This window comes from Podarcis muralis, chromosome 1 (genome assembly GCF_964188315.1).
Source record: "Podarcis muralis chromosome 1, rPodMur119.hap1.1, whole genome shotgun sequence".
Lineage (NCBI taxonomy): Eukaryota > Metazoa > Chordata > Lepidosauria > Squamata > Lacertidae > Podarcis > Podarcis muralis.
In genome coordinates this window covers 83,170,825-83,194,611 of record NC_135655.1, presented here as the reverse complement: position 1 = coordinate 83,194,611, position 23,787 = coordinate 83,170,825, and the positions used below count along the sequence as shown (strand labels likewise).

At 48.2% G+C, this 23,787-nt stretch overlaps 2 protein-coding genes across 4 annotated transcripts; one reads left to right on the top strand and one right to left on the bottom strand.

The window, feature by feature from the left end:
* Positions 1 to 19: 19 nt before the first annotated feature.
* On the top strand, positions 20 to 9,282 carry PTPRCAP (protein tyrosine phosphatase receptor type C associated protein). Its single transcript, XM_028739989.2, has 2 exons — positions 20 to 3,249; positions 8,434 to 9,282. The coding sequence occupies exons 1-2, from the start codon at positions 3,208 to 3,210 to the stop codon at positions 9,043 to 9,045; spliced, it is 654 nt and encodes a 217-aa protein (XP_028595822.2). The 5' UTR covers positions 20 to 3,207; the 3' UTR covers positions 9,046 to 9,282.
* Positions 8,111 to 23,445, bottom strand: RPS6KB2 (ribosomal protein S6 kinase B2). 3 transcript variants are annotated; one of them, XM_028739959.2, is made up of 15 exons: positions 23,291 to 23,445; positions 22,871 to 22,905; positions 20,886 to 21,009; positions 18,772 to 18,840; positions 18,535 to 18,682; positions 18,334 to 18,391; positions 15,840 to 15,940; positions 15,656 to 15,746; positions 15,425 to 15,515; positions 14,807 to 14,914; positions 13,533 to 13,595; positions 12,052 to 12,129; positions 10,819 to 10,926; positions 10,567 to 10,679; positions 8,111 to 10,306 (listed from the first exon to the last, which is right to left on the bottom strand). In XM_028739959.2, the coding sequence occupies exons 1-15, from the start codon at positions 23,363 to 23,365 to the stop codon at positions 10,141 to 10,143; spliced, it is 1,428 nt and encodes a 475-aa protein (XP_028595792.1). In that variant the 5' UTR covers positions 23,366 to 23,445; the 3' UTR covers positions 8,111 to 10,140. The 3 variants fall into 3 exon arrangements, with proteins under 3 accessions (XP_028595792.1, XP_077789597.1, XP_028595808.1); XM_077933471.1 differs by lacking the exon at positions 23,291 to 23,445 and adding an exon at positions 23,181 to 23,256; XM_028739975.2 differs by lacking the exons at positions 20,886 to 21,009; positions 22,871 to 22,905; positions 23,291 to 23,445 and adding an exon at positions 20,091 to 20,196.
* Between the last annotated feature and the right edge of the window lie 342 nt (positions 23,446 to 23,787).

The window sequence follows — 23,787 nt, the reverse complement described above, 5'->3', positions numbered from 1 at the left end:
CACTTTCAGCATGTGGTGGAAAAACACAGCGGAACAGGCAACAGCCCTGGCATTTCTGCTCACCTAGAGCTGCCCAAAGAAACCAAGAAGGACACAAGTCATGTTGGATGCTTGCAGGAAAAACAACACTTCACTTAAACTTCACCCTTTCTAAATCAGTGTTAGGAAATGATCGGTGTCTGCATGTGCCATAGAGCTTTCAGGGGGTATAGGAGCCAAACTTTACATGGAAAGGTAGGGCTGTCTGTGTGAGTAAGCAATGGTTTTCCAACCTGAACTTTTAATGTTCACTTTTTTTTAATGGGAAGATTGCTTCACTTGTTCTGTGTTTATACTGGGTTTCAGAGTGGCTTGCATGCCCTGAACATGTGTGAATATTCAGGCCTTTTCCTGTTGGCTGCTCCACTTTTGTTTTGAATTCTAACAAAGCTTATTTCCTGTTACTTATAATCTGGATTTTTAAGCAAGGTAAAATGCATGCTTGCTTTTTGAATGTAATTGGAACAATCCTTGTGTGTATGTGTAGCGCAGGAGCTTGCATTTTTTTAAAAAGAGGAACAAGGTTGGAGAAGTGTGCACTATAGAGGCAGGAGGTTAAATGAGGCTACCCTCTTCTGGAATAAAGAGGAATGTAGGTAGAGCTATCCCTCACACATAAACAGAGCAAATGACTACATGCCAGCCTAGATATTTACCCGGTGAGATGCCTGCTCAAGGAGGGATAGGTAATTGCTTGCTTTCGTGGTTGCATTTTGACTTGAGCAGGTCAGGCTCCCTCTTGTTTCTGCTACTTCCCACTTTCTTAGTTGCTGAGCCAAGTTTGATCTGGGTTTTAGTTTGGCAATCTCTCTCTTGATATCCTTAAAAGGATAGGTCCCTAAAGGAAAGGTTTTCTGGCACTCTCCACCAGGGGGCTTTTCATTTTCAGTTGGCTTACAGTGCTTTGATTGTAAGAAGCTTCATGTTGTTTTCTCCTGCAACTCCCATTTCGTCTTCCCTCCCCTTCCTTTTTGATCTGGCATCTGCCTGAGCTTTTGCTCAGTGCTTGCATTTGTTGCGCGAAACTCCTTGGCAATCAAGGAACTTTGCTTCCTTCCGTTCCAGTGGTGCATCCCTCCTTTGAGCTTGGAACAGCCAGCCTTGGGCATGTGCAAGAGGAATGTGTTCTGCAGCCTCATGTGCATAAAGTGGTACATGCCTTTTTGAGTGCAGCCCACTTGTCTTTGGTTTGATAAGGAACTGGGAGCAATGAGACCGTGGAGCTGATGAGTTGTGGCGAATCTTGACAGAACAGGGGCTAGCCTGGGGCAGAGAACCTTCTTAGGCCTGAGGGCCACATTCTCTTCTAGGCAAACTTCCAAGGGCCATAGGCTGCTGGTGGGCAGGGCCAGGAGCAAAAACAACAATTCCCTCCTACATCTCTTCTCTGTTCTCCCATCAAGGCATGCAAGGTCACAGCCACATCATTCATGTAAAACACTCTTGCACCACTTTTGCAAGAGTCATGCCTGGGTCACATTCTGCTTGGACTGCTACAACATTGTGGGGCTGCTTTGGATCATTTGGAATCTGCAGCTAATGCAGGATGCTGACGCCAGGAGCTTGTGACATGAGGCATGGGGCTCCTTTGTTTAATCTGCACTCGTTTCTGGTGTATTTTCAACCAAGCCCGGATCAGGGAATTTAAAGAAATAGCTGATTCTGCTTACCCTGGGAGATCTGCTGGAGGGTGTGTGTGTTTCTGTTCCACCTCCCTCCTCTATTGAAGCATAGTTCAGAAGGGTGAGAGCTACATCTCTAGCTTCCTCCCCTTTGACGTTTTGCAAGCGGCTGAAGACCACATTGTTCAGGCAGGCCTTTGGTTTGAATTAGCTCCTGCCGAATTGCCTTTTATGTGGTCCTATCAACTGCTATATTCATTACTCTCTCTGTGTATGTGCACACACAGTCTATTGTTTGTTTCCACTGTTTAAAAATACCACAATGAATTGAATGCTGCTCCCTTAGGAGCTTTTTCAAAAAGCAGTTTTAAGTTTTTTTCAAAGCAAAGTAATTGAGAAACATTCAATCTCCCACCGCAGTAAACACTGAATGTGCAGAGAGAGAATATCTCCTGGGCTTGTGGGGCATCTAGCTCCTAGCAACATCTTTTGTGGCTGCTGGAGAAGCCAATATGATTTCTACCAAAGTGCATGCATGCCGTAGGTACCCGCTGCGCATTAAGGTTCTCCGGAAGAGTGTAGGTGGCGGGTGGCAGGTGTGCTGCTCTTCCTGTCCTAGACCAAGCAGCAGAAGCTGTTCTGGGGGGTGGGGGGTGGCAGGAAACTTGTGGTTGGCACTGTTGAATTAAGGCGCCTCTGCTGCCTGAGCCTGCAGGAAATAGTGTTGTTGTAAGGTGAATGCAAACCATGCATGCAAAGCCTCCACACTGTAGTACCAATTTGTGATCTGTGCTCTCTGCATAGACAAAAGCTGCTGACGGGATAGAAAAGTGTTCACTCTCTTTTCCCATACGACTGCAAGGGCTATGAAGTGGTGGAAATGAAGAGAGCACACCCTGGCTCTACTTTTCCTGGGCAAGGAAACAGCTGCAAAGTTTTCTTGAGCACCCTCTGTACATCTTCTATATTACACGCACACCCCTGCCGTCGTCCTCCCGGGATGTAGGTGGTGTGGAAGTGTGCTTTACTTTTCTTTAAACTCCTCTATCAGCTGCAGTGGACTATCCTTTACAATCAGGAGTCGTCCTTAATCCAGTTGTACAAGCCCAGATGAGGAGCAAACAAACACAGGAATCTGCTACAGTACATAGCATAGACCCTGAAAGCCTTGTGAATAAGGTGGCACAACCATTGATAGCTGTCCAAAGTACTTGATTTGGTGCATTTTATATCTCCCTCTTCTCCACCCCAAATTTAAGCAGAACAGACACTACTAGCATGAGAAACAAATTTGGTTAATAATTCTGGCTTTCTTCCCAATGAGAGATGCTTATCAGTGCAATGGGGAAGTTCTGCTTAAGCCTGATAATGGTTGGAAGTACCCAAAAGAGGTAAATAGTTGATTCTTTGCATCAGGTGCTAAGTATAGCTTTGCAGTGTTTTCTCTGTGCAGGGTGAAGAGCAGAAGCAGGAAACATCTCTCCGCCACCCCCAAAGTGCACACACAGGGCCACCGCTTGCAAAGTTTCATTTTCCTCCAGGCTACATGCAGTGCAGCAGAGCAAAGAGCACTCCACTCCTGACGATGGTAAGAAAGAGGGTAGACCCAACAGGGCTGGAGAAGATGGATTTGGAAGGGTGGCCTGTGTGTGAGAGAGTGTGTACATGTGTGAGAGCGAGAAGTGGCAAAGTTGAATGACCCTACTGGACTTGAGACAGTAGTGGCCAAGACTTTTAGAAACCAGAATGTTTCCTTATCGTAAATAGCTGGTTAAGCTTTGAGCCTCTCACTGGGCTCTTTCCATTTGCTGTTCTTGGCTTCTGCAAGGATGTGCCAGGCTCTCTTTTCTCCAGGAGAAGTTGATAAGGCAGATAAGGAAGAATAAGAGAGGGGGTTGGCACAGGCTGATTAGGTGCTGCCCATCGCCATCCCTGGTTGGCCAGAGGGACTCCACTTTGTCCCCTCTCTCCTTCCACTGGCAGGGGGGTGGGAATGCAGCGGCCATTCTGCTGCTGCTCTAGAATTTGTTTTGCTACAGTGGAGGCATTTTCTTAAGTGAAAAGGCTGCACGGAAAATCGTAAAATAATTCAAGAGATGCCTTGAGGTGCCACATTCTCTTCCTCCCTGCGTGTGAGACCACTTGGAAGCGGCAAAAGCTCTTAAAAGGTATCAATGGTGCCTGGTTTCCCTTTTGCTGTGATGAAAGCCCAGGACCTGCAGCACTGGAATGGCTTCTCTTTCATTGCTTATAGTCCTTTGTTCTGTGTTCCCTCCTTATTCCACTGGGCAGTTTTGATACGGCGCACTACTCTGGCACGTTGGCTTCTTGGACACTTCTGTTTCCTTTGATGTCCTGCCTTAACTCTTAAAGTTCTTCTGTTCCATCAGATGACATTTCTGCTTTTGGGCTAGAGAACACTAAGATTAAGCTATGCTCTGATGCTGGCCTCTTTAATGGCCTTTGCGAGTAGTTGAAAACTGGGTTTTTTGCTGCCTTCAATCCTTTGTTGGTAAAGCTGCTTCCATATGGGATGGAGCAAAGGTCTTTTCTGCTGCAGTAGATAGCAGTGATAGGAAATCTGTTGCTCACAAGGTATTATTGAACTCCAACTCCCATTAGCCTCAGCCAGCATGGCTAATGGTCAGGGACTATAGAAACATAGACTTATACTGAGTCAGGCCATTGGTCCATCTAGTTCAGTATTGTCTACACCAGGGTTTCCCAAACTTGGATCTCCAGCTGTTTTTGGACTACAACTCCCATCATCCCTAGCTAGCAGGGCCAGTAGTCATGGATGGTGGGAATTGTAGTCCAAAAACAGCTGGAGACCCGAGTTTGGGAAGCCCTGGTCTACACTGACTGGCAGCAGCCCCTGAAGATCTCATGCAGGGATCTCTCCCAGCCCTAGAGATTCTAGAACTTGAACCTGGAACCTACAGTATGCAAAGCAGATACTTGCTCTGCCACTGACCTATGGGCCTATGTCAGCTGTGGTCTACCCCCTGCAGGAGAGCCACAAGTTCCCCATCCGTGCTTTGTGTCTTGCTGCATTCTTCAGAAATACTGTAGCCCATTGGCTGCCGTTCCAGTTGTTTCAAGGAAGGAGACTGATGTACAAATTCTATAGAAAAAATGGGTCACAGAGAATTGTGGTCTCCTAATAGCACTCAGTAACTGTTTTAGCATTTTGAAGAAGCATCAGCATTGATGTCTGAACAAAGGTGATACTCTTCAAAATGCTAAAAGTGTGATAAAGGCTAACCCCACGGCCCACCTGTAATACATATGCAAATAGCCTTCTGACACGGTATCTCACTTGGAGGGTGGGTGGAGTAGAATTCAGCTTCCATTTAGTGTAGCTCAGGGATGGGATTCTCCAGCTGTCATTGGACTCTCATGATTCCTGCCCTTTGGCTATGCTGCCTAGGGCGGATGGGAGTTGGAATCCTGGAGGGCCACTCCCTCCCAATCCCCAAACTAAAATGGAAGCTAAAGTGTCACAAGGTCTCCACCCTTGCTGCAGAGGATAATTTGCTGCAGCGGCTACCCTAGTGGCAATGTCCATCCCGTGGCCTCCTTTCTCCCTCACAGGCCTTTTGATGCTCTTGCTCTTAGTTACTTTCTCTGTGTAAAGGAGCAAGCAACCGATTGCAAAGGCCTGCAACCTTTCAAAAAAAGCTGTTGCTGCAGCCATTTGCTAATGTTCACGTTGTGCTGCTTGTGGGACTTCATGGCGCCAGATGGCTGCTCTCCTCTAAACATGCAGAGGACAAGTTCTTAGAAGTGTGAGTACCAAGGCACATGAGGTGGTATTCAACTAAATACATTAGATCTTATGTGGCCGCTGGGACCACATAACACCGGTCCTGAGAGATCTGCATTGGCTCCCAGTACGTTTCCGAGCAAAATTCAAAGTGTTGGTGCTGACCTTTAAAGCCCTAAATTGCCTCGGTCCTGTATACCTGAAGGAGCATCTCCACCCCCATCGTTCAGCCCGGACACTGAGATCCAGCACCGAGGGCCTTTTGGCGGTTCCCTCATTGGTAGAAGTGAGGTTACAGGGAACCAGACAGAGGGCCTTCTTGGTAGTGGCGCCCGCCCTTCAGATGTGAAGGAAATAAGCAGCTATCTTCTCTTTAAAAGACATCTGAAGGCAGCCCTGTTTAGAGAAGTTTTTAATATTTAATGCTGTATTGTTTTTAACACTTGATTGGAAGCCGCCCAGAGTGGCTGGGGAAACTCAGCCAGATGGGCAGGGTATAAATAATAAATTATTATTATTAAATTATTATTATTTATATGGGGCACAGAGAGAGGAGTGGGACAATGCTGTGTCACATGAGAAATTCTTGTGCTGATGGGATAGATCTCTTTAGCACAACTTTGAATACAACCCCGAGGTTTCACTAGTGCACATGCCCACAAAAGGTCTCTAGAAATACCCCCCCTAAAAAAACCCCTAACACTCGCACTTCCTGTGTGTATTGGCTTAGACTCTCCTTCACTTAGCATACATCTTTAAACATACCCACATTTCATTGGAGGATAGGACTAGACATGCACTCTTTCCTCTGTAAAGCGCTTCCCTGTGACTGGTATTTGTGCTTTTCCCCCGTTGACTGAGGAGGGGGACGCCTGCACCATTTTATGGTCCTGCATTTTTTAGATGTGGCAGCCATTTTGTGACTGATGCCCATGACACTCCAGATTCCAAATGTGCCTATTGAAAGGGTTGGCAACCATTGGCTTTGGTACAGATGTGAACTTAGTGGATCGGAAAACAGATCCAGCACCCACAGAAAATAGCCTCAAAATGTAAGAAACCTGCTGATAGCTCTATCAAACTCTCGTCTCCTAGCCTAACTTTATTCTACTCTACCACCCCCTAACCAAAAAAAAAATCATGTTAGTGGACTGGAAGTCCTATAAAGATTACCTTGCTGATTAGTATCGTGGAACGTGGGGAAAGACTTTGCTGTTCCTGTGCTGCCAGGGACTTCTTATCCTGTCCCATTGCCTCAACATTAGTTTCCTTTGCTGCTGCTTTCTCTGCCTATTTCTTCATACTTCACTACTTTCAGGTCACAGAAGACCACAAATATCCAAGGTGCAGGTTAGTTAAAGCTTAGTTATGCAGGCTGTCTCCCAAGATTAATTTGGAACTTCCCTTTCCCTGCATGTTCAGTCCTAATATTTTCCCAGATTACCCTTTCCTTGATGGCATCAGTCTTTTCCTCCATTGCTGAATTATATTCAGCGGCCTCGCTTCAGTGACATGGAGGAAAAAGAAAGGAACAGACTTGTCGCCCAGCCTGTATTCCATTAGTGCCAGTGGAAGACAGAGGTGTGGCTATGCAGCATCCGATTAAACCAAAACTGTTAGCCGAAACTCCCTGCAGACTGCTTCTACAGCCCACTTCCTTCCATACGTCTAATACAGGGGTCTGCAACCTTTAAGACAAAAAGAGCCGCTTGGACCGAAGAAAAAAACAAATGGGAGCCGCAAAACCATTGCGACATTTAAAACAGTGGGGAGTGTCGGGGCACACAATGCGCCTCCTCCCCTCGCTAGTATCCGCCCCGGAGCCGCGACAAAGGTGTAAAAGAGCCACATGCGGCTCCGGAGCCGCGGGTTGCTGACCCCTGGTCTAATAGGACATTCACCATTTGACAAATACACCCTATAAAATTAGCTGAAGCAAGACCTGCCCAAGTTAAATGGACCAGCTCTTTCTGGGTTACTACAAAGCTTGATAATTGGCACTGTCTACCTTCATATGCTGGCTTAGCGAAAATATATCTTCTTCCCTCACCTGACATACTGAGTCTCAGGTCATTTGGGGCAGACAGTACAGTAATTGCCAATGGCCAAAGCACCAAATAGAGGTTCTGCCTTCTGAAGCAAAGGTCGAGGTTAAATTGAGGGTGGCTTTGTATACAGAGTTCAGCTTTCTAAAGAATCACAGCTTTTATATTTAAAAGTACATGCTTTATCATATCTTCACAATCATAAGCATGAGAAATTCTTGCTGAATTTCCAAAACCACAATAGTCAGTGAAGATGACTTCCAAAGACCCTACATAGCTCCTTGTCCCTCCCTAACATAGCAGAGTAAATTATGTAAAATTATGTAAAAATAGCAGGGGAAATATGCAAGAAATATATATATGCATGCACATTTTCTTAAGCCTGCATAATTTATAGTTAACTTGCTATCAGCTCTTATTGGCTGTAGTTTCTCCTCTGCCACCTGGATACATCTTTATGACTGTATCAATGGAGCTTGTGCTAGGAAACAATCACACACACTCTTGCCCCTCTTACATTATAGCGCTTCAGCAAATGTCCAGTGGTCTGTGAGCCACCACTGATGATGCAAAGCCCCCATGAGCAGATCTACTGCAGCATCCAATAAAATCCCCAAACATCACACAAGGCCAGGAGATCATTTTTTCGTCTTCTTTAATTGCAAGCCCTCCTAGCTGCAGCATGTAGGTTAAAAATATATATATGCAGGCAGTTGCTGGTGAACATTTTAAAAACTAAGACAGCTTCCGAGCAACGGCAGTGCCCTGCTCTTTTCACCATGATCCCTCCTTAACATCTACATCAGAGTCCAATTAACACTGTGCAAGTGGGAGTTTTCAGGGCACGATTCCATGATCCACACAGCCCAGGGAACTGCAGACAGCAGGCCAACATTCAAGGCTCCTTGTCGTATTAAAATTGCTGGGGCAGGGACTCATCCTGGCTCCTTTTTCTCTGTAGAGGCCCCAGTTCGTCCACGCGCTCTCTGCCCTGCTGCTGCTGTTTCCAGGGAAAGCCATGGGAGCAGCTCCAGAGAGAGGTGGCGGCCGCGGCAAGAGCAGCGATGACATCGTCGTGAGTTTCCTGGTCTGCCTGCTGCTGCTGCTGCTCCTTTTGCTGTTCCTGGCGTGGCGTCGGCTGAGCCGCAATTCAGGAGGAAGGTACCACCCCCAGCGCCTGCTGAGGGGTCTGATGCTCCGATGGCAAGGGCTTTGGGGAGGGGAACTCCCCGAAGAGCCGCTACAGGGACACCAGGACGAGAAGCTGGGAGACGAAGAGTCCGGGGAGGAGCAACCCATTGATGTGGGGGATGAGAGGGAGCAGCAGCAGCTCCTCCAAGGAGAAGACGAGGAGGAGGAGGAAGAAGAAGAGGAGGAAAAGCAAGAATCATCCAAGCAGAAGGCCGATCCGGAGCCAGCAGAAGATAAAGCAGTGCAGGAGGCCTCGGAGGAAGAAGGGGCCCCAAAGGCAACCGAGAGCAGCGCTGGGGCTCTCCTGAGTGATCTGCATTCTTTCTCTGGGACAGCGGCCTGGGAGGACCCAGGCAAACAGCTGCATGTCACTGCCCTCTAGAAGCAGCAGGATCGAGGGCACTGAAGCACTCACTGCAAAGACAGCTACAGACTGAAGGCAGTTCACCGCCCCATCCCACGGACATAGCAGAAGCTGCTTTTGCCCTGTGTTGCCTATTGAACCCTTCCCGTTTGCACCTAGCTTGCTCAATCGCCTGCCCCGCCAAAAATGCAGCCTGAGTTTCCATTTTGTTTTGAAAGTTTCCTATGACGAATAAAGTAGAGGGGAGATAAGAGACACCGTAGCGGTCTCCTCGTGGACTGAAGCACAGCATGGCTCTCTCCTACCATAACTGTACTACTTGGCAAAGGCCAAGCTTCATGGGCATCGTGGCAGCAGTCCTCAGAAACAAGCTGTTAAATCCTTGCCACTTACCAGCCCATCGTCTGGGCGGCTACTAGACCGCTAGGATTCACTCACAGTCAAGGGTACAGAAAGAGGCACTGCTAGATAGGTAGTAGCCCGGGGGAAAGACGGACCTGGCCATGGCCACTTAGGGAGCGGCATCAGTTTTTGGCACTTGGTGCACCCTGGGGAAAGTAGACGGGTGCAGAAGTTTCCCGCGAGAGGGTGCAACTCCACCCAGTAGGATTCGCTCAATCCTTTCCGCCTGGTCAAAGTTGCGCCCCTTGCTCTACAAGACCTAAAGCTTTAATTGCCACGGGTCTGGCAGCAGCGAGGAGAGCCAGACTGCAAGTCCTAACAGCAAAGTCCTCCCTGCCCCCAGTTCACACTCACGCAAAATGCACCGCCAGTAAGATGGCAGTGTACTCAGCCCCGAGGCAGGCGCCTTCTGACCGATCCTTTGTGTGTCTCAACTTCCCTCCGTTCCCACCACGTTTCACTATATATTTCAAAAGAAAGCACCTCGCGTAGGGATCGTTCCCTATGACGGAAAAGCACCAACACCACACCACCCTTTGCAGCTGGGAGGGAAGGTGGCCCCTTGCAGCAGGGGAGAAAAGGTGCTCCCCAAACAGGGCTTGACGTTGCTGTGGCACAGCTCTCTCCACCTCTGAGCCCCCGTCCACCTGGGCAACCAGAGCGCTCCGCCCTGCCAAGGCGGACGGTCCAATGATCTCGCTGCTGCCTCTGCTACCGGGCCCGCCCCCGGCCCTTCTTCTTCCTGGTTCCCGATGGGGTTTTGATGGGCAGCGGAGCGGTGACTTCTGGCACTGGCATGAGCGAGGGCGGCGACAGCTCCATCTGTTCCGTGCTTGTGCTTGGCTTGAAGGCTTCAAAGGGTGAGAACTTCAATGGGCTGCAAAACATGGGCTGGAGTTAAGCCAGTTACTGACTTCACCACTTACATGCCTCCCTGTCCTCTCCTGCCCCCCATTCCACATAGAGTCACAGGTATCGCAGCGACCAAGGCCCAGACAGCGCAGCCGTTCCCCTGGGGAAGGGATGCTGGAGACAACATTTATTGTCGTAAGCAAGGCCCTGAGCTCACCCTGCTTTTGCCCTAGTCCCATGAGGAATGCACTCTAGAATCTAGGCCACCTCGTGGCTCTCCCTTACCTGACAGGGGTGCGGGGGCTGCTGTTGAGACGGCGGGGAGATCGCAGCTTGGGCTGGAAGGAAAAGCCTTCCTTGATGCTCTCCAGCACTGATGGGGCTACGTAGGTGAATCCCTGCAGAAGGAAACAGCTGGTCAACGCGGCTATGATCCGGGCTGCTACTGCAACCTCAGGATTTGGTTTAACTCAGAAGCAGCAGCAACCCTGCAGCCCCTTCGCTAGGGAAAGGCAAACACTGCTGCATGTCCCTTACCAAGAAGGCCTGGTTGGCGCTCTCGCTGAGGAAGCCATCATCAGGACTATCCACGGGGGTCTGCCGGGTGAAGCGGGTGTCAAACTGGCTGACATCGTCTTCGGATTGCTGCGGGTGGGAAAGGGAGGAAGAGCTGATCAGTATACAGTGGTAGCTTGGTTCTCAAACGGCTTAGTTGCTGAACAAATTGGCTGCCGAACACTGCAAACCCAGAAGTAAGTGTTCCGGTTTGCAAATGTTTTTTGGAAGACGAACATCCGACACGGCTTCCGCTTGAGTGCAGGAAGCTCCTTCAGCCAATCAGCAGCTGGGCCTTGGTTTTCAAATGGTTTCAGGAGTCGAACGGGTTCCCGGAAGGGATTAGGTTCGAGAACCATGATACCACTGTACAGAGAGCAAGAGGACTAGCAGGAGTTCCAGGGAGACACCACACCGCCCTCCTCTGGGCTGATTAGGCAGGGCAAATTGGTACAGGAAGAATGGAATGCAGAGGTACTATAGCCCACCTACAACAGCTCAGGGGACCATCTTGAAGTCAAGATCACTCAACATGGATTAATTATCCATCTAGCCACCCTGTTTTTCTTACACTCTGCATCTTTGATCTCTGCCATCAATTCTATGCACGGTTATGAGGAAACAGAGTTGTCACCCATTTTATCAACAACCTACGCAAACTAAGGGCTTCTATTTTGACCAGGTAACAAAGAACATGTGGTGGTTCTGGTAAACCTTTTCCCAAACCTGGCATCCTCCAGATATTTTGGCTACAATTCCCATTGTTGCTGACCCTTGGGCCATGCTGGCTAGGGCTTACAGTCCAAAACATGTGGTCCTCAGGTTTGGGGAGTCTGTTCCACAGGAGCCACACGGTTAACCAACCAAGGTTAGCCACAACTACACTGGAATTGCCCAAGGGGTGAAGCTAAGGACAGAGTGAAATGATCTGATAACGGATCTTCGGATAAATCTGGCACTAGGATCTGGGGAAAACAACACAGCGCCTTAGCAGAGTTACTGTGCAGAGGGAGGGAGATATAGAGCACATGGGTTTAACAGGAATCGTGGCTTTCAGCCAGCCAAAGGAAAGGGTGTGTGCCGCAGAATGCAATTACTGTTTCAGTCTCATAAGCCAGCACTCTTAAAGCTACAATGCAGGATTAAAGTGTTGAGAACTGAGAAGGCCATGGGCTGAAATATGGGCTAAGTGAGAAGAAAGGAGTGGGGTCCTACCAGTGATGGCCGGAAGGGTGGGTCAACTCTCCTAGCCAGCAAGTCATCCCAGTTAATGTGTCGGAAAAACGGGTGTCTCTGAAAGGCAAGGCAGGGAAGTTATTGCTACCCAGAACAATCTGAAGTTCCTGAAACAAAAAAGCCCTCAAAATCCTAAAATTTGAGGCTGCTCTCATAATGCCTGGAAGACGGCAGACACATCTACAACCAGGTGGAAAAATTGCACTCCATAGATTTATAGTTATGGTGTCAGGAAAACTCCCCCCGCTTCCTTGTCTATCAAGCACAAAAGCCAGAGAAGCAGGATGGCTACAGTGCTCACAGACACCACAATGGCTACCCATCACTCAGACACCAAACAAAAAACTGACTTCCTCTTGTAAAATTCCCATTTGTGGTCATGTCAACTTGGCAACAAATGTAGGCCTTTTCAAGTACAGAATTGGGGCCCAATCTGCATGTTTCAGAAAATGAATTGGAGGCACAGCCTTCTAAAGATGGTGCCACTTCAGAATGTGAATACTGGATCAGGGATTGGAGTGTTTCCTGAAAGAACAAAATTTTCCTATCTACAGAAAGTAGCATGTCAAGGAGAAGATTCTTGGTGCCATGGTCCATGGGGGGCTGTACTGCATGCTTTTTTCCTGAATGTAGAGTTCAGTCCTGATTGACTTCAAATTAAACGGGTGACTTGAACAGCAGAACACCATATACGGCTATGGATGAAAATCAGTGGTCACAAAATTATTGAGAAATGGTGGTGAAAAGGCTAAGCAAAGACCACAAAAGTCACATTTTGTGTGCCAGATTTCCCTCCCCTTAACATGGTACTGCTTACACAAATGGTATAGAGCGTAACATTGATGGGTTTTCCCAACAAGTTTTCTCCAACAATCTTCTCAGCTACTAAAATTGGCATACAGGTGAACCACCAGGTATCAGTAGTGCAGAATTTTATGAGCTGAGAAGAAGAAAAACCCTTGGGAGGGGATAAAGGGAGAAGAGGACAGGAGCCTGGAAAGGACTTCAGGTTGCTTCTATCTGGCCTATCCTATCCAAAGAACTCAGGACAGATGCACTTAAGAAATGAAAGTATCTCACTGAAATCCTATACCATGAAAAGCTGACTTCTGCAGCCTAGATGGTTTTGTTTAAGCACATTTGCAGAAATATACTCTGCTTTAAATCATTATTGGAAGAGGCAAAGAACTATGCAAACTGCTGAAGATTTGGAAATGCTGCCCAGAGCACAGACCCCTCCCTGCTCCACTCCAGAAATTTCACCAGGCAGTGCTTACATATTTTTAAAGGTTAGAAACTTGCCTTTAATATATTCTTATAAGTATAGATTCTCAGGATTCTGAATTCTTTGCTCAGTTCCTGCCCCAGTAGGCCTGGAAATGGGCTACACTTTTGTTTGAGTTCACTAACACCATCTCCATCCAGAGCACAGCCTGCCACTATCCCCTCATCCAATTTACCTGTACGTCTGCAGCATCGCCTGGCCCGCCCCCGATCCTCTGGCTGGCATGCCTTTTGAGGAACTGGGAAAAGAGAGAGAATGCATGGAAGAAATATTGCTCAGGTAAGCTCAAAGGCCAGAAGCAGACTCTTGAAGCAGATGGGACTCACAAGCATAGCACTTCCACAGTAACCTCTGTTTTATTCTACTCAGGACTCTAGAATGCAGGAGGAGGTTTGAGTCCACTATTATCAGAACGCTTTTCACATGAACAGGAGTCTACACATCAACTAGGGCAGCCTTCCCCCATCTGGCACCTCCAGATCTCATAGACTAGAGTTTCCATAACAGCAAACAACTGGCCATGCTGCCATGTCATCACCACCATCCATGGAGGCAGAAGCTTCCACCTGCTTCCCTCCCCAACACTAGCCAGTACCAGGCACACGGCCTGCCCCTCCTCACTGCCTCTCAGGGCAATGGAGCACTCGGTGTGAGAGGTGCTGCTGCCCTCCACCCACTACATCCCCATCCATCTCAGCTTGTATGCTCTGCAGCATCAGCTTCTGCACCAAGTACTTCCTGAAGCTGAGAGATAGCGGACAGGCCATTCTGGAGAGACAGCTGGCCTCTCCACCATGACCGGTGATACAGGAAGGGAAGAGGTGGTCACACAGCAGCCACAGGCAAGAGAAAGGAATGGCAAGCCCCCTCCTCCCGCTTCACCATTTCTAAGCTTAGGGGGAAGATGATCGTCTGCATGGTGGTATGCAAACTATGCACACACATGCACACTCACACACACAAACTTCCCAGTTCTAGCAGCTCTGGGAAGAAGGAAATGGTAGGTCATGTACTGAAAGGTACTGGGCAGTTCTGGTTGACGTCAGCATTGCAGGGGTTGGAGTGGGTGACTCTCAGGATCCCTTCAAACTATACAGATCTACAATTCTGCTCTGGAGAGCCCTTCTGAGCTTGGAACCAAGAAGGGGACAATCACTGGGCTGGTGCTGAACCTCAGGGGTTGCTACCTCCAAAGCTGATTGTCACATTGAATAGAGACACTCTCCCCTCCCCATCTCTCTCAACAACCACAAGTGGTTTGGCTGCCAAAGTATGCTGGCCCTGCCTACCCTTACATACCCATACCCATAAGTCATGCATTTATTAAAGCATATAAGCAGCATTTGCAAGATGCCCGGGGGGAGGCATTAGGTTGTGATAGCAACCTAAGCAACAAGACCGTCAAAATGCAATCTGCAGGACCCAATTCAATGACAGGTGGGCTGGTACCTTCTTGATCAGGTCACGGGCATCGGGGGTCAAGTAGGGTGGAAGCGCCAACTTCCCTTTCAGGATCTTGTCCATGGTCTTTTTGCGGTTTTCGGCTGTAAATGGCGGCTGCAAGGCAGGGACACAGAGCGTTCAGCAGAGGAGGAGGAAGAATCTGCTTGGCAGCTCAAGCAAGTGCAGGTGGCCAGGGGGGGGGAGAAGGGAAACAGAGAGGGAAAGGCTAAGGGTACAGCATGGAAACCAACAGCAAAACATCGGTGCAAACCCTTTGAGAATAGAAGTTGGAGACAATGAAGTTGTGCTAGGCCCTGGGACAGAGACACAAAGACACACAGACAAGGAAGCAGCAGCAGTCCCCCCCCCCCTTCAAATGCCTTACTAGACAGTACTAGTAGTGAGATGTTGCCATTCCCCACCCCCAAACCTGTTCAGATGGTTGCTCAGTATCTAAGATACTGCCAGCTGAGCCAGATACAAGGCTATCTGCAACCCGACCCATCATTAACCACTGACCTACAATTCCTCCCTCCCTCAGTCATGTGTGGCATCCCTTCTGTCGACACCCTGTGCCCTGCTGCTTCCAACCCCGCCTTCAAACACAGCATGAGCGAGACTTGCCGATCCAGTGAGCATGTCATACATCAGAGCACCGAGGCTCCACCAATCCACTGCTCGGTTGTGGCCGCTGCGCAGCAATATCTCTGGGGCCCTGGAATGCAAGTGGGGGGCGGGGCAGAGGGAGAAATAATATTGTGATGGTAGTCACCCACATATATTTCCCACCCAAACTGAACCGGAAGGAAGCCTGTGCTGATTTCTCAAAAACGCCCAGGAGTCCAAGTCACCTACATGTATTCTATGGTGCCACAAAAGGTGTGGGTGACAGCGCCGTCGTGGATGGACTCCTTACAGAGGCCAAAGTCCGTCAGCTTAATGTGCCCTGCAGAAGAGGAAACCAGGAAAGTGAGTTCCTGTTACCCCCCCCCCCCATCCACACACACTCCTTTTGCACACTGGGAATGCTGCTGCCTACCCTGGCTGTTTAACATGATGTTCTCAGGCTTGAGATCCCGGTAGATGATGCCACTAGAGTGCAGGTGACCAAGGGCCAGAGTGATCTCACTCAGATAGAAACTGGAAGAAGAGGGGAAAGGACTCAGTCAGCAGCAGCAACACAAGCCACCCAAACAGTTCAGAATGGGCTAGCCATGTCAATATTTGAGGAACAACCATTCACAGGTCCCAACAACTGGCAGTGCAAACCGCTAACAGAAAGCCTGGTGTCAATCAAAAGGGGAGGGCAATCCACAAAATTCAGTCCCTCTGTGGGACTAAAGGACCCAAATTGCCAAGAAAGCAGCTGGATGGGAAGTTGCATCTTCCGGTACAACCAGGAATATCTGTTTCGTGCAGGTAAGTCAAGGTTCCTTTTGGCTTGGGGAAGTGGAAAGAATGTGATGATTTCTGGAATTTTAATGAGCAGGGGCAAGGCAGCCAATATTTACTCTTCGTTAAAGACCTACAAGTTCCCAAGAATCCTTTCTGAACGTCACTGAGTTGTTTGCTCCAACGTGCCTCAAGAGCATGGTTGAGCAATCCAGTATTTTATGCTGGTGTTTATTGCATTACCTCATGCCCACCCACTTCCAGCAACAGTTAAAGCTCTGGAAGCCCCACAGAAGCATCATCAGGGTTGAGAACAGCTACATGCATTTATAGGGCTCTCCTTCCTGTCAGGCCGGAGGGAGGAGCAGCAACATGCCGCTGCACACAAATACAATGGCCCTCTTTCATTGGACAACAATGGGGAGAGCTGCCTTATTTGAGAATGCTCGATCTGCTCCTCTTCCCTGGTTGGCAAGTGCTTTTGAATTTCTGTCGCATCTGCATTTATCCCACTGTGCATTATCTCACCGTGTGCACTATGGATTTTTAAAACAGCAAGCTTGTTTAATGTTACAGTGCATGCAGGAGATAAACCAATGCCATGGCTGCAGGAGGAGTCATTTCAAGTGAATTTTTGCAGTTGTACTATGAAAATTTTTCCATGGGTTCATCTTATGATGCAGCTGTATGTTCAATGGCCCGCAATGATGTGGGCAAGACCAGTCACAAGGGGTGTTAGCTCAAAATCACTGCCCTGGGTAGCTGACAATTTTGTGTTGCCTGATGTGCTGGACTCTTCCCAGAGGGCTGCCAGTCTTTGAATACGGTAGCTGCTCATGGGATAAATCCCCAAAGAAACAGCTCTGAGACTGAAGCTGTAATTTTTAATAGGTACTCAAGTCAGATTAAAGGTAAAGGTACCCCTGCCCGTACGGGCCAGTCTTGCCAGACTCTAGGGTTGTGCGCTCATCTCACTCTATAGGCCGGGAGCCAGCGCTGTCTGCAGACATTTCCGGGTCACGTGGCCAGCGTGACAAGCTGCATCTGGCGAGCCAGCGCAGCACACGGAACGCCGTTTACCTTCCCGCTGGTAAGCGGTCCCTATTTATCTACTTGCACCCGAGGGTGCTTTCGAACTGCTAGGTTGGCAGGCGCTGGGACCGAACGGCGGGAGCGCACCCCGCCGCGGGGATTCAAACCGTCGACCATGCGATCGGCAAGTCCTAGGCACTGAGGTTTTACCCACAGCGCCACCCGCGTCCCCAAGTCAGATTAGGTGTGCTCTAAAAAATCCACATAGTAACACAAGTCATTGTGGATGTTCAACTGACAGTGGTGCTTAAAAAGACCAATACAATCTATTTTAGAATAAATTGTTACAGGTGAAGGCAACAAAAACTCATATGAGGGAAAGGACACTGATTAAAGCAGCACTGCTAAACACACAACAGTAAACTATGCTCAGCAGACTGGGATTTATTTCCAAGTAAACACACAGGGGATTGAGTCAGCAATGGAACAAAGGCAAGGCAGGCTGCACCCTATGATGTTTGTCCGGAGAAGATAAACAACAAAATCTCTCTTTTTTTCATGGATCAAGTAAAACCAGATGGTCCAACATACTACTCGTATGGCAGATTAGTTTAGTAATGTCATCCAGATAGTTCAAAAAAGAGAGCCACATTAGAAGACAAGGTTTTTGTTTTGCTTTAAAGAAACCACACCAGGGTCATTTTCCTATATTTATCCTGCATTGTTCAGTGAGCACAAAGCTACTGAATTGTCACCGTTAAGGATCTGGGCCAATTTACCATCCCATGTTCAAACAATAGATTAGGTTAGGATTTTCAAACAGTCTTGGCTTTGTTTTGTTTTGAAAGGCATATCCATAAAACCCATTCATTCAAACCCTGCCTACAGAACTGCTGCAAGTGATACAGAGCAGAGATGGGCCACCTAGGCCCCTCCAGGTGTTGTTGGGCTACAACTCCCACAATCCCTGACCATGTGGGTGGCCACAGATTTCCTATCCCTAACATAAGAGACTATATGGCCAGTGTACGAAGCAGGAGAGATCTCCTGCAGCTATCTCCAGTCCTCCAGACTACCCCCATTCAGTCTAGAGTGGTGCTTGCACTGACCAGGCTGTGTCCTCCAGGAAGATGCCTTCTCGCTCCAGCTGCATGAAAAGCTCCCCACCTAAAAAACACAGGAGGAAAAGAAACCATCAGCCTACACCCCAAAATCCACCTGGAGTTGAAGGGGTTGGCTCCCAGGGAGTTGCACCAAGCCACTGGGACAGTCCCCTTTCAACTGACGGAGGCTGATCTTTGTTTCCATACCACTGAGACATTCCAGGATGAGGTAGAGTTTACCACCAGTTTGGAAGGCATAGATGAGGTCCACAATGAAGGGGTGCTTGATGGCCTCCAAGATATTTCTCTCTGCCCTTGTGTGGGCTGTGTCCTTGGCATTACAGGCAATCTTGGCCTGCAGGAGACACCGAGAGAGAATGAAGGTCCCCGCTACGGGATGAAATGGCACACATACCCTCTACTGCAAAGAGACAGGCAGCTTACCTTCTTTAGGACTTTCATGGCAAATATTTTCCCAGCATTTGTGCCCTGCACCTTCCGTACCTGGAATACCTACAGTGGGCACAGAGCAATAAGCAAGATGAGCAGCCCGTGGCAGACTGAAGAGAGGAGCCCTCAGACTCCCCCATCCTACATCCAGTCTCTGCAACCTTCATCTCCTGTGTGCTCAACATTTATATAAGAGAATGGCACAGGGAACAAGCAAGGCTCATCACACGGCATGCTGGCACAAATCCAGAATGGATCAGGTATATCACAGCCCTCAGTACATAGCCCTGGGTACTCTGAACACGCCTGCTTCAGAGTAGGCATCTAACGACGCCACTGCCAATGACTCACAGCATTGCGCCCTCTTCCCCAGGGGCTGCTACAGAACTCAAGGGTAGAGGGTAGAGCAGCATTTCCCAACCTGGTGCCCTCCAGATATGTTTCGCACTGTAATTTTGCATCATTGCAGACTACTGGCCATATTGATTGAGGATGCTGGGCGTTGTAGGCCAAGCATCTCGAGAGCACCAGGCTGGAGAAGGCTGGGCTAGAGGGAGGGCAATCCTGTCAAGGACTCAAGAAACCACATATCTGGAAACTAAACAAGAGAGGCCCCAATCCTGTCAACTACACAACTGGAAGCCCACCTTGCAGCATGAGGGTTGCTTCAACATGATGCAACTCCATGATGCAATGATGCATGTGTACATTTCTATGAACTGTGCAACCATGCAGGAAGTCCTTTGGAGAAGGGATGACGGAAGCACCTGTTTTTTGTCGTACATCTCCTTGAGATGACTGCGTCAAAGGCCCTTAATAAAGTACAGTCGTACCTTGTTTGTCGAATGGAATCCATTCTGGAAGTCCGTTCGACTTCCAAAAATGTTTGAAAACCAAGGCACGGCTTCCAATTGGCTGCAGGAGCTTCCTGCACTCAACTGGAAGCCACGGAAGCTGCGTTAGATGTTCAGGTTCCAAAGAACGTCCGCAAACTGGAACACTCACTTCCAGGTTTGCGGCGTTTGGGAGCCAAAACATTCCACTAGCAAGGCATTTGGGATCCAAGGTATGACTGTAATGATGGTGATAATGAATAATAATGGAAGATAGATAGATACACAGCCTGCATGTCTGATTCAGCTCCCATCTGACTGCCCAGGGTCAGTCCCCAGTCATAGTCAATACCACACAGTCGATGAAACTATAGGATAAGGAGAAGTGGGCATGTTATGGTTTCCCAGTCTATTTGCCTTAGCGGATTCAAGGAAAACAAAAGAAAGTCTTAATCAACATGGCATGGTCTTAAAAATAACCTGTATTTTAACTGGTCAACTTTGGCATAAGTCAAACGCTCCCTGCCTTCTACATGTCTCTCTTCCTGTTTCATCCATCTCACTTCCTCCATAAGCCTGAAATTACCTAAGAACCAGATAAACACGAAAAATGATGATCACAAATAAAACTGAGCAGAGTACACAACAAAAAATTAGGAGACAAATTGCAGGAAAGTACTTACCTTGGGTAAACATAAATTTTAAAGAGGTGTTTAAAGACCACTACTGCCTCCACCTCACAAATTACCCAAGGTAGGGCAACCTAGAGGATAGCTCAGCAAATGGTCATTTGCTGGTGATGGAAGGACAAGCAGGGGCTTCATGGAAAATTGTGAAGATTGGCTTCTACTGCCAGTGAGAGCCACCTGCCAGGTATCCTGGTCTCCAATTGTTTAGGGTTTAAAAAGTCAGCATGGAAACTTTGAATTTGGTTGGTAGCCAATTGGGAGCCAGTGCAGATATTTAAACAGTGGTAGAAAGCTTTACATTCTACTAAGCAGCCTGGCAGCTCTTATATAATATTTGTGAATCTTAGGTTGTTTTTACTCTCACTTTCACACTTATTTTTAATATTTGTTTTGAGTTGACTTTTTTTTTTGAAAAAGAACAACTAATTAATAGCAACAAAACAGATTGGCTTTTTTTTGTTTTTGTTGCTATTAATTAGTTGTTGTTCTTTTTCAACAACAGGGGACAGGGATATGTACATTCCGATGCGTAACTGCCCTACTTTCCCCACCCTCCCAATGCACACCACCCCAAAGCACTGCTCACCTTGCCATAGCCACCCTTGCCCAAAACACGTAGCAATTCGAAGCAGTGGGGCCCAATGCGCTCCGGGCCATTGTTGACAATACTCTCCGAGATTTCAATTTCCTCATAATGATCTGGCACCAATCTGTGGAAGGGAAAGAAGGACAAGGGAAATAAAGGAACAGCAGAGAAGCTCCTTCAAAGTGAAGTCTGACAGTTAAATATATAAAAAGAGTGAAGAGAACCACTGAAACAACAAATTGTCATATGTGTTCTATAAAGGTATAGGCAGGGACTCCAAGATAAGTTAACTTAAGAAAGTTCACAGAAAGCTAATTTCCCATTTCCTCCTTCCCCCTGCAAAGCCTCACTGGATTAACGCAGGGCCTCCCTGAACCATGCGGAATGGAGCATTATTGTAGAGAGGGAGGACCAGGAAATTTACCTCCTGTGAAGGTCCTTAAGTTACATTACCTTAGAACACAAGCAAAGAGTGTTTAGAAATGAAAGAAAACCATTACTCCTCTGGCAATCTGATAGTCTAGATCAGGGGCAGGCTAATTGGATCCTTACTCCTCCACCCACTGCAGGCCAACTCTGACAGGTGAAGAGACTGTGTATTCAAAGGGCTATAAATGCTGATCAGGGGTTACAACAAGCTTCTTTGAATACAGTTTTCCTCTGCTAAATGGCAGAAGAAAAATGTCTTTTTGCAGACATGGTTTGAATCCAAATCATGCTTGCAAACAGGAAACTTTAATGAGGCTAGCTCTCGGCACCAAACAGCTGGTGAGGAACTCTCTAGCCCAGATGATCCCAGTGAGACTTACTTGCAGAGAGCGCCGTTTGCCAAAGGACAACCCAAAGGGAACTTTTGGCTCCTGATTTGCTCCTTTGCAGCTATATCTTTACCTGCCCCACACCTGATGTCACAAAATGACATCAGGTGTGAAGCAGGTAGTCATGGTTTGGGGTAAATGGCCTCAAAAGCAAAATCAGGACCCTTGCTGAAGTCTAACTAGAGAACTGACTTTCCTGACAGGTGGGAGAGGAACAGCTTTTCCACACTGTGTGAGAACACATTAGTCACATTCTGACTAATCTATACAGCAACTGCTGCTTGCTCACTGGAACAGAACAAAAGTTGAAAACTAAGGCAAACAGAGTAGATAAGAGTTCTCTGATAGCAAAAGGTACTGAAGGGTATGGATACACTGGTCCACACTTTCCTGAAGTCTTGTTACTGTAGCTACAGGCACAAGACTAAGTTCACATACTCAAGATCTCATAAAATTCCTAGATTGTCAGCACTGAACCCACTGCCAAAGAAATATAAGCTATCTCTGATGGCTAAATGGAAGCTCTGTATCCTGTTAAATGTCAGACACTGCTACCATCACCTCCATGCCCTGCTTTGTGAATGCCCTGAAGCATCTGATCTAGCTGGCTGTTTTTTGGAAAAAATATATGCACAGGCCTTAGTCTCCAATTCAGCAAGGCAATTATATTACCTCCAACATATTCCCTATGAGAGTGGTAAACAGTGGATTGCATTGTCAGTGGAAATCGAGTGGCAGTAGTTTTAATAACTTTTGCATGTAGCATCCTGGTTAGCTTTGCTTCTCCCATCCTATCCCTTTGTTGCCACCCTTCCATCAAAAGGCTGACTGTAAGCTCCTTAGGGCAGGGCCTGTAATTTGACTTACACATTCCTTTGAAGTGCCGTCATGTAACAATGACAGCACCATATAACAAAATGACAACATGCCTTTGGGCTTAGGGGAGCCTCTAAGTACCAGATGCCAAGACCATCTGACTAGCTGGGACTACAGATGGGCCCCCGGTGACTCACCAAGGCAATTCTTGCCAGTCTGCCTATATCTCCGACAAGAAACCTAGTCTAGACAAGCCTGAGAGGCAAGAGGGACAGGGTAAGCTGGTTGTGGTCAAGGAAGCACAGCAAAGTCCTCCCAGGGAGGCAATACAGGACTTTGTATTATACTCACTCAGAGCCTGTGTGGCGAAGATCTGGGTCCACCTCCTGAAAAGAGGGGGGGGGGGGGAGATGGAGAGACAAAGCAGAGGTCAATCAGTACCAGGGAAAATGGAGTGTCCCAGCCAGTGTGGGAGACGTATTAGGCACTAAGGCTGCAAATATGCTCCACTGAAGCTCAGAGGGGCTGCCTTCTCAGTAGACATGCACAGGACCTCACTGATGGGCTGCAATCCTATACCAACATGCCTTGAAGGAACCCCCCTTGAGCTCCGTGGGGTTTACTTCCGAGTAAGGATCTATGTTATTGCGCTCTTACTTACTGTCTTAACTTGCTTCTTCCCTCCCTCCTTTCCACTCCCCAGCCTGCCTTCCTGCCTTCCTTGCTAGGCCCACCCCCTTTTCCCTTCTATCAGTCTCTAACCCGCCTCACCAAGGCCCCCAGTTCAGGCTCCTCCCCGTCGCTCCCCTCCTCCGTTTCCAGGTCGATGTCGAAGACGCCGGCCATAGCAGGGGATCCCCGATTACCCCCGCGGCCTTCCAGGCCCCGCCTCCCCGAGTGTCGTCATCTCCCCAGCGACGCGGGTGTTATCGTCGTCATGGGACCGAGGCTTCCGCCCTTTCTGCGGGAGCGTATCATAGAGAGGCGGGAGAAGAGTGGCCGCACTCGCACCTCACTCCCGGTTTCCTGTTTTAAGGGTGCGGGGGAAGTGGTCGTCTCCATTTTACACTGTGAATAAAGAGGGAGGAGTGCAACACCTTCCTGCACGCGCACCCCTTTCTACTCACACAGAGCCGTTTGTGGTGTGTTGGCAGAAGGGGCTTAACTCTTCCGTTTGTCGCTCCAATTTTAGCACTATAGTCTGTTTTAACGCCACCAAGCATCTCGGGTTGCATAGGCAACGCGGGAAGCAGCGTTATACTGAGAAG

Excerpts from the sequence above, each read along its gene's own strand:
- RPS6KB2 (XM_028739959.2), bottom strand. The coding sequence starts at position 23,365 with ATGGCCGGCGTCTTCGACATCGACCTGGAAACGGAGGAGGGGAGCGAC. Across the intron at positions 15,747-15,839 it reads CATCATGTTAAACAGCCAGG|GGCACATTAAGCTGACGGAC; the intron begins GTAGGCAGCAGC and ends CCTCTTCTGCAG. Across the intron at positions 10,680-10,818 it reads GCGCCAACCAGGCCTTCTTG|GGATTCACCTACGTAGCCCC; the intron begins GTAAGGGACATG and ends TTCCTTCTGCAG.
- PTPRCAP (XM_028739989.2), top strand. The coding sequence starts at position 3,208 with ATGCAGTGCAGCAGAGCAAAGAGCACTCCACTCCTGACGATG. Across the intron at positions 3,250-8,433 it reads GCACTCCACTCCTGACGATG|AGGCCCCAGTTCGTCCACGC; the intron begins GTAAGAAAGAGG and ends TTTTCTCTGTAG.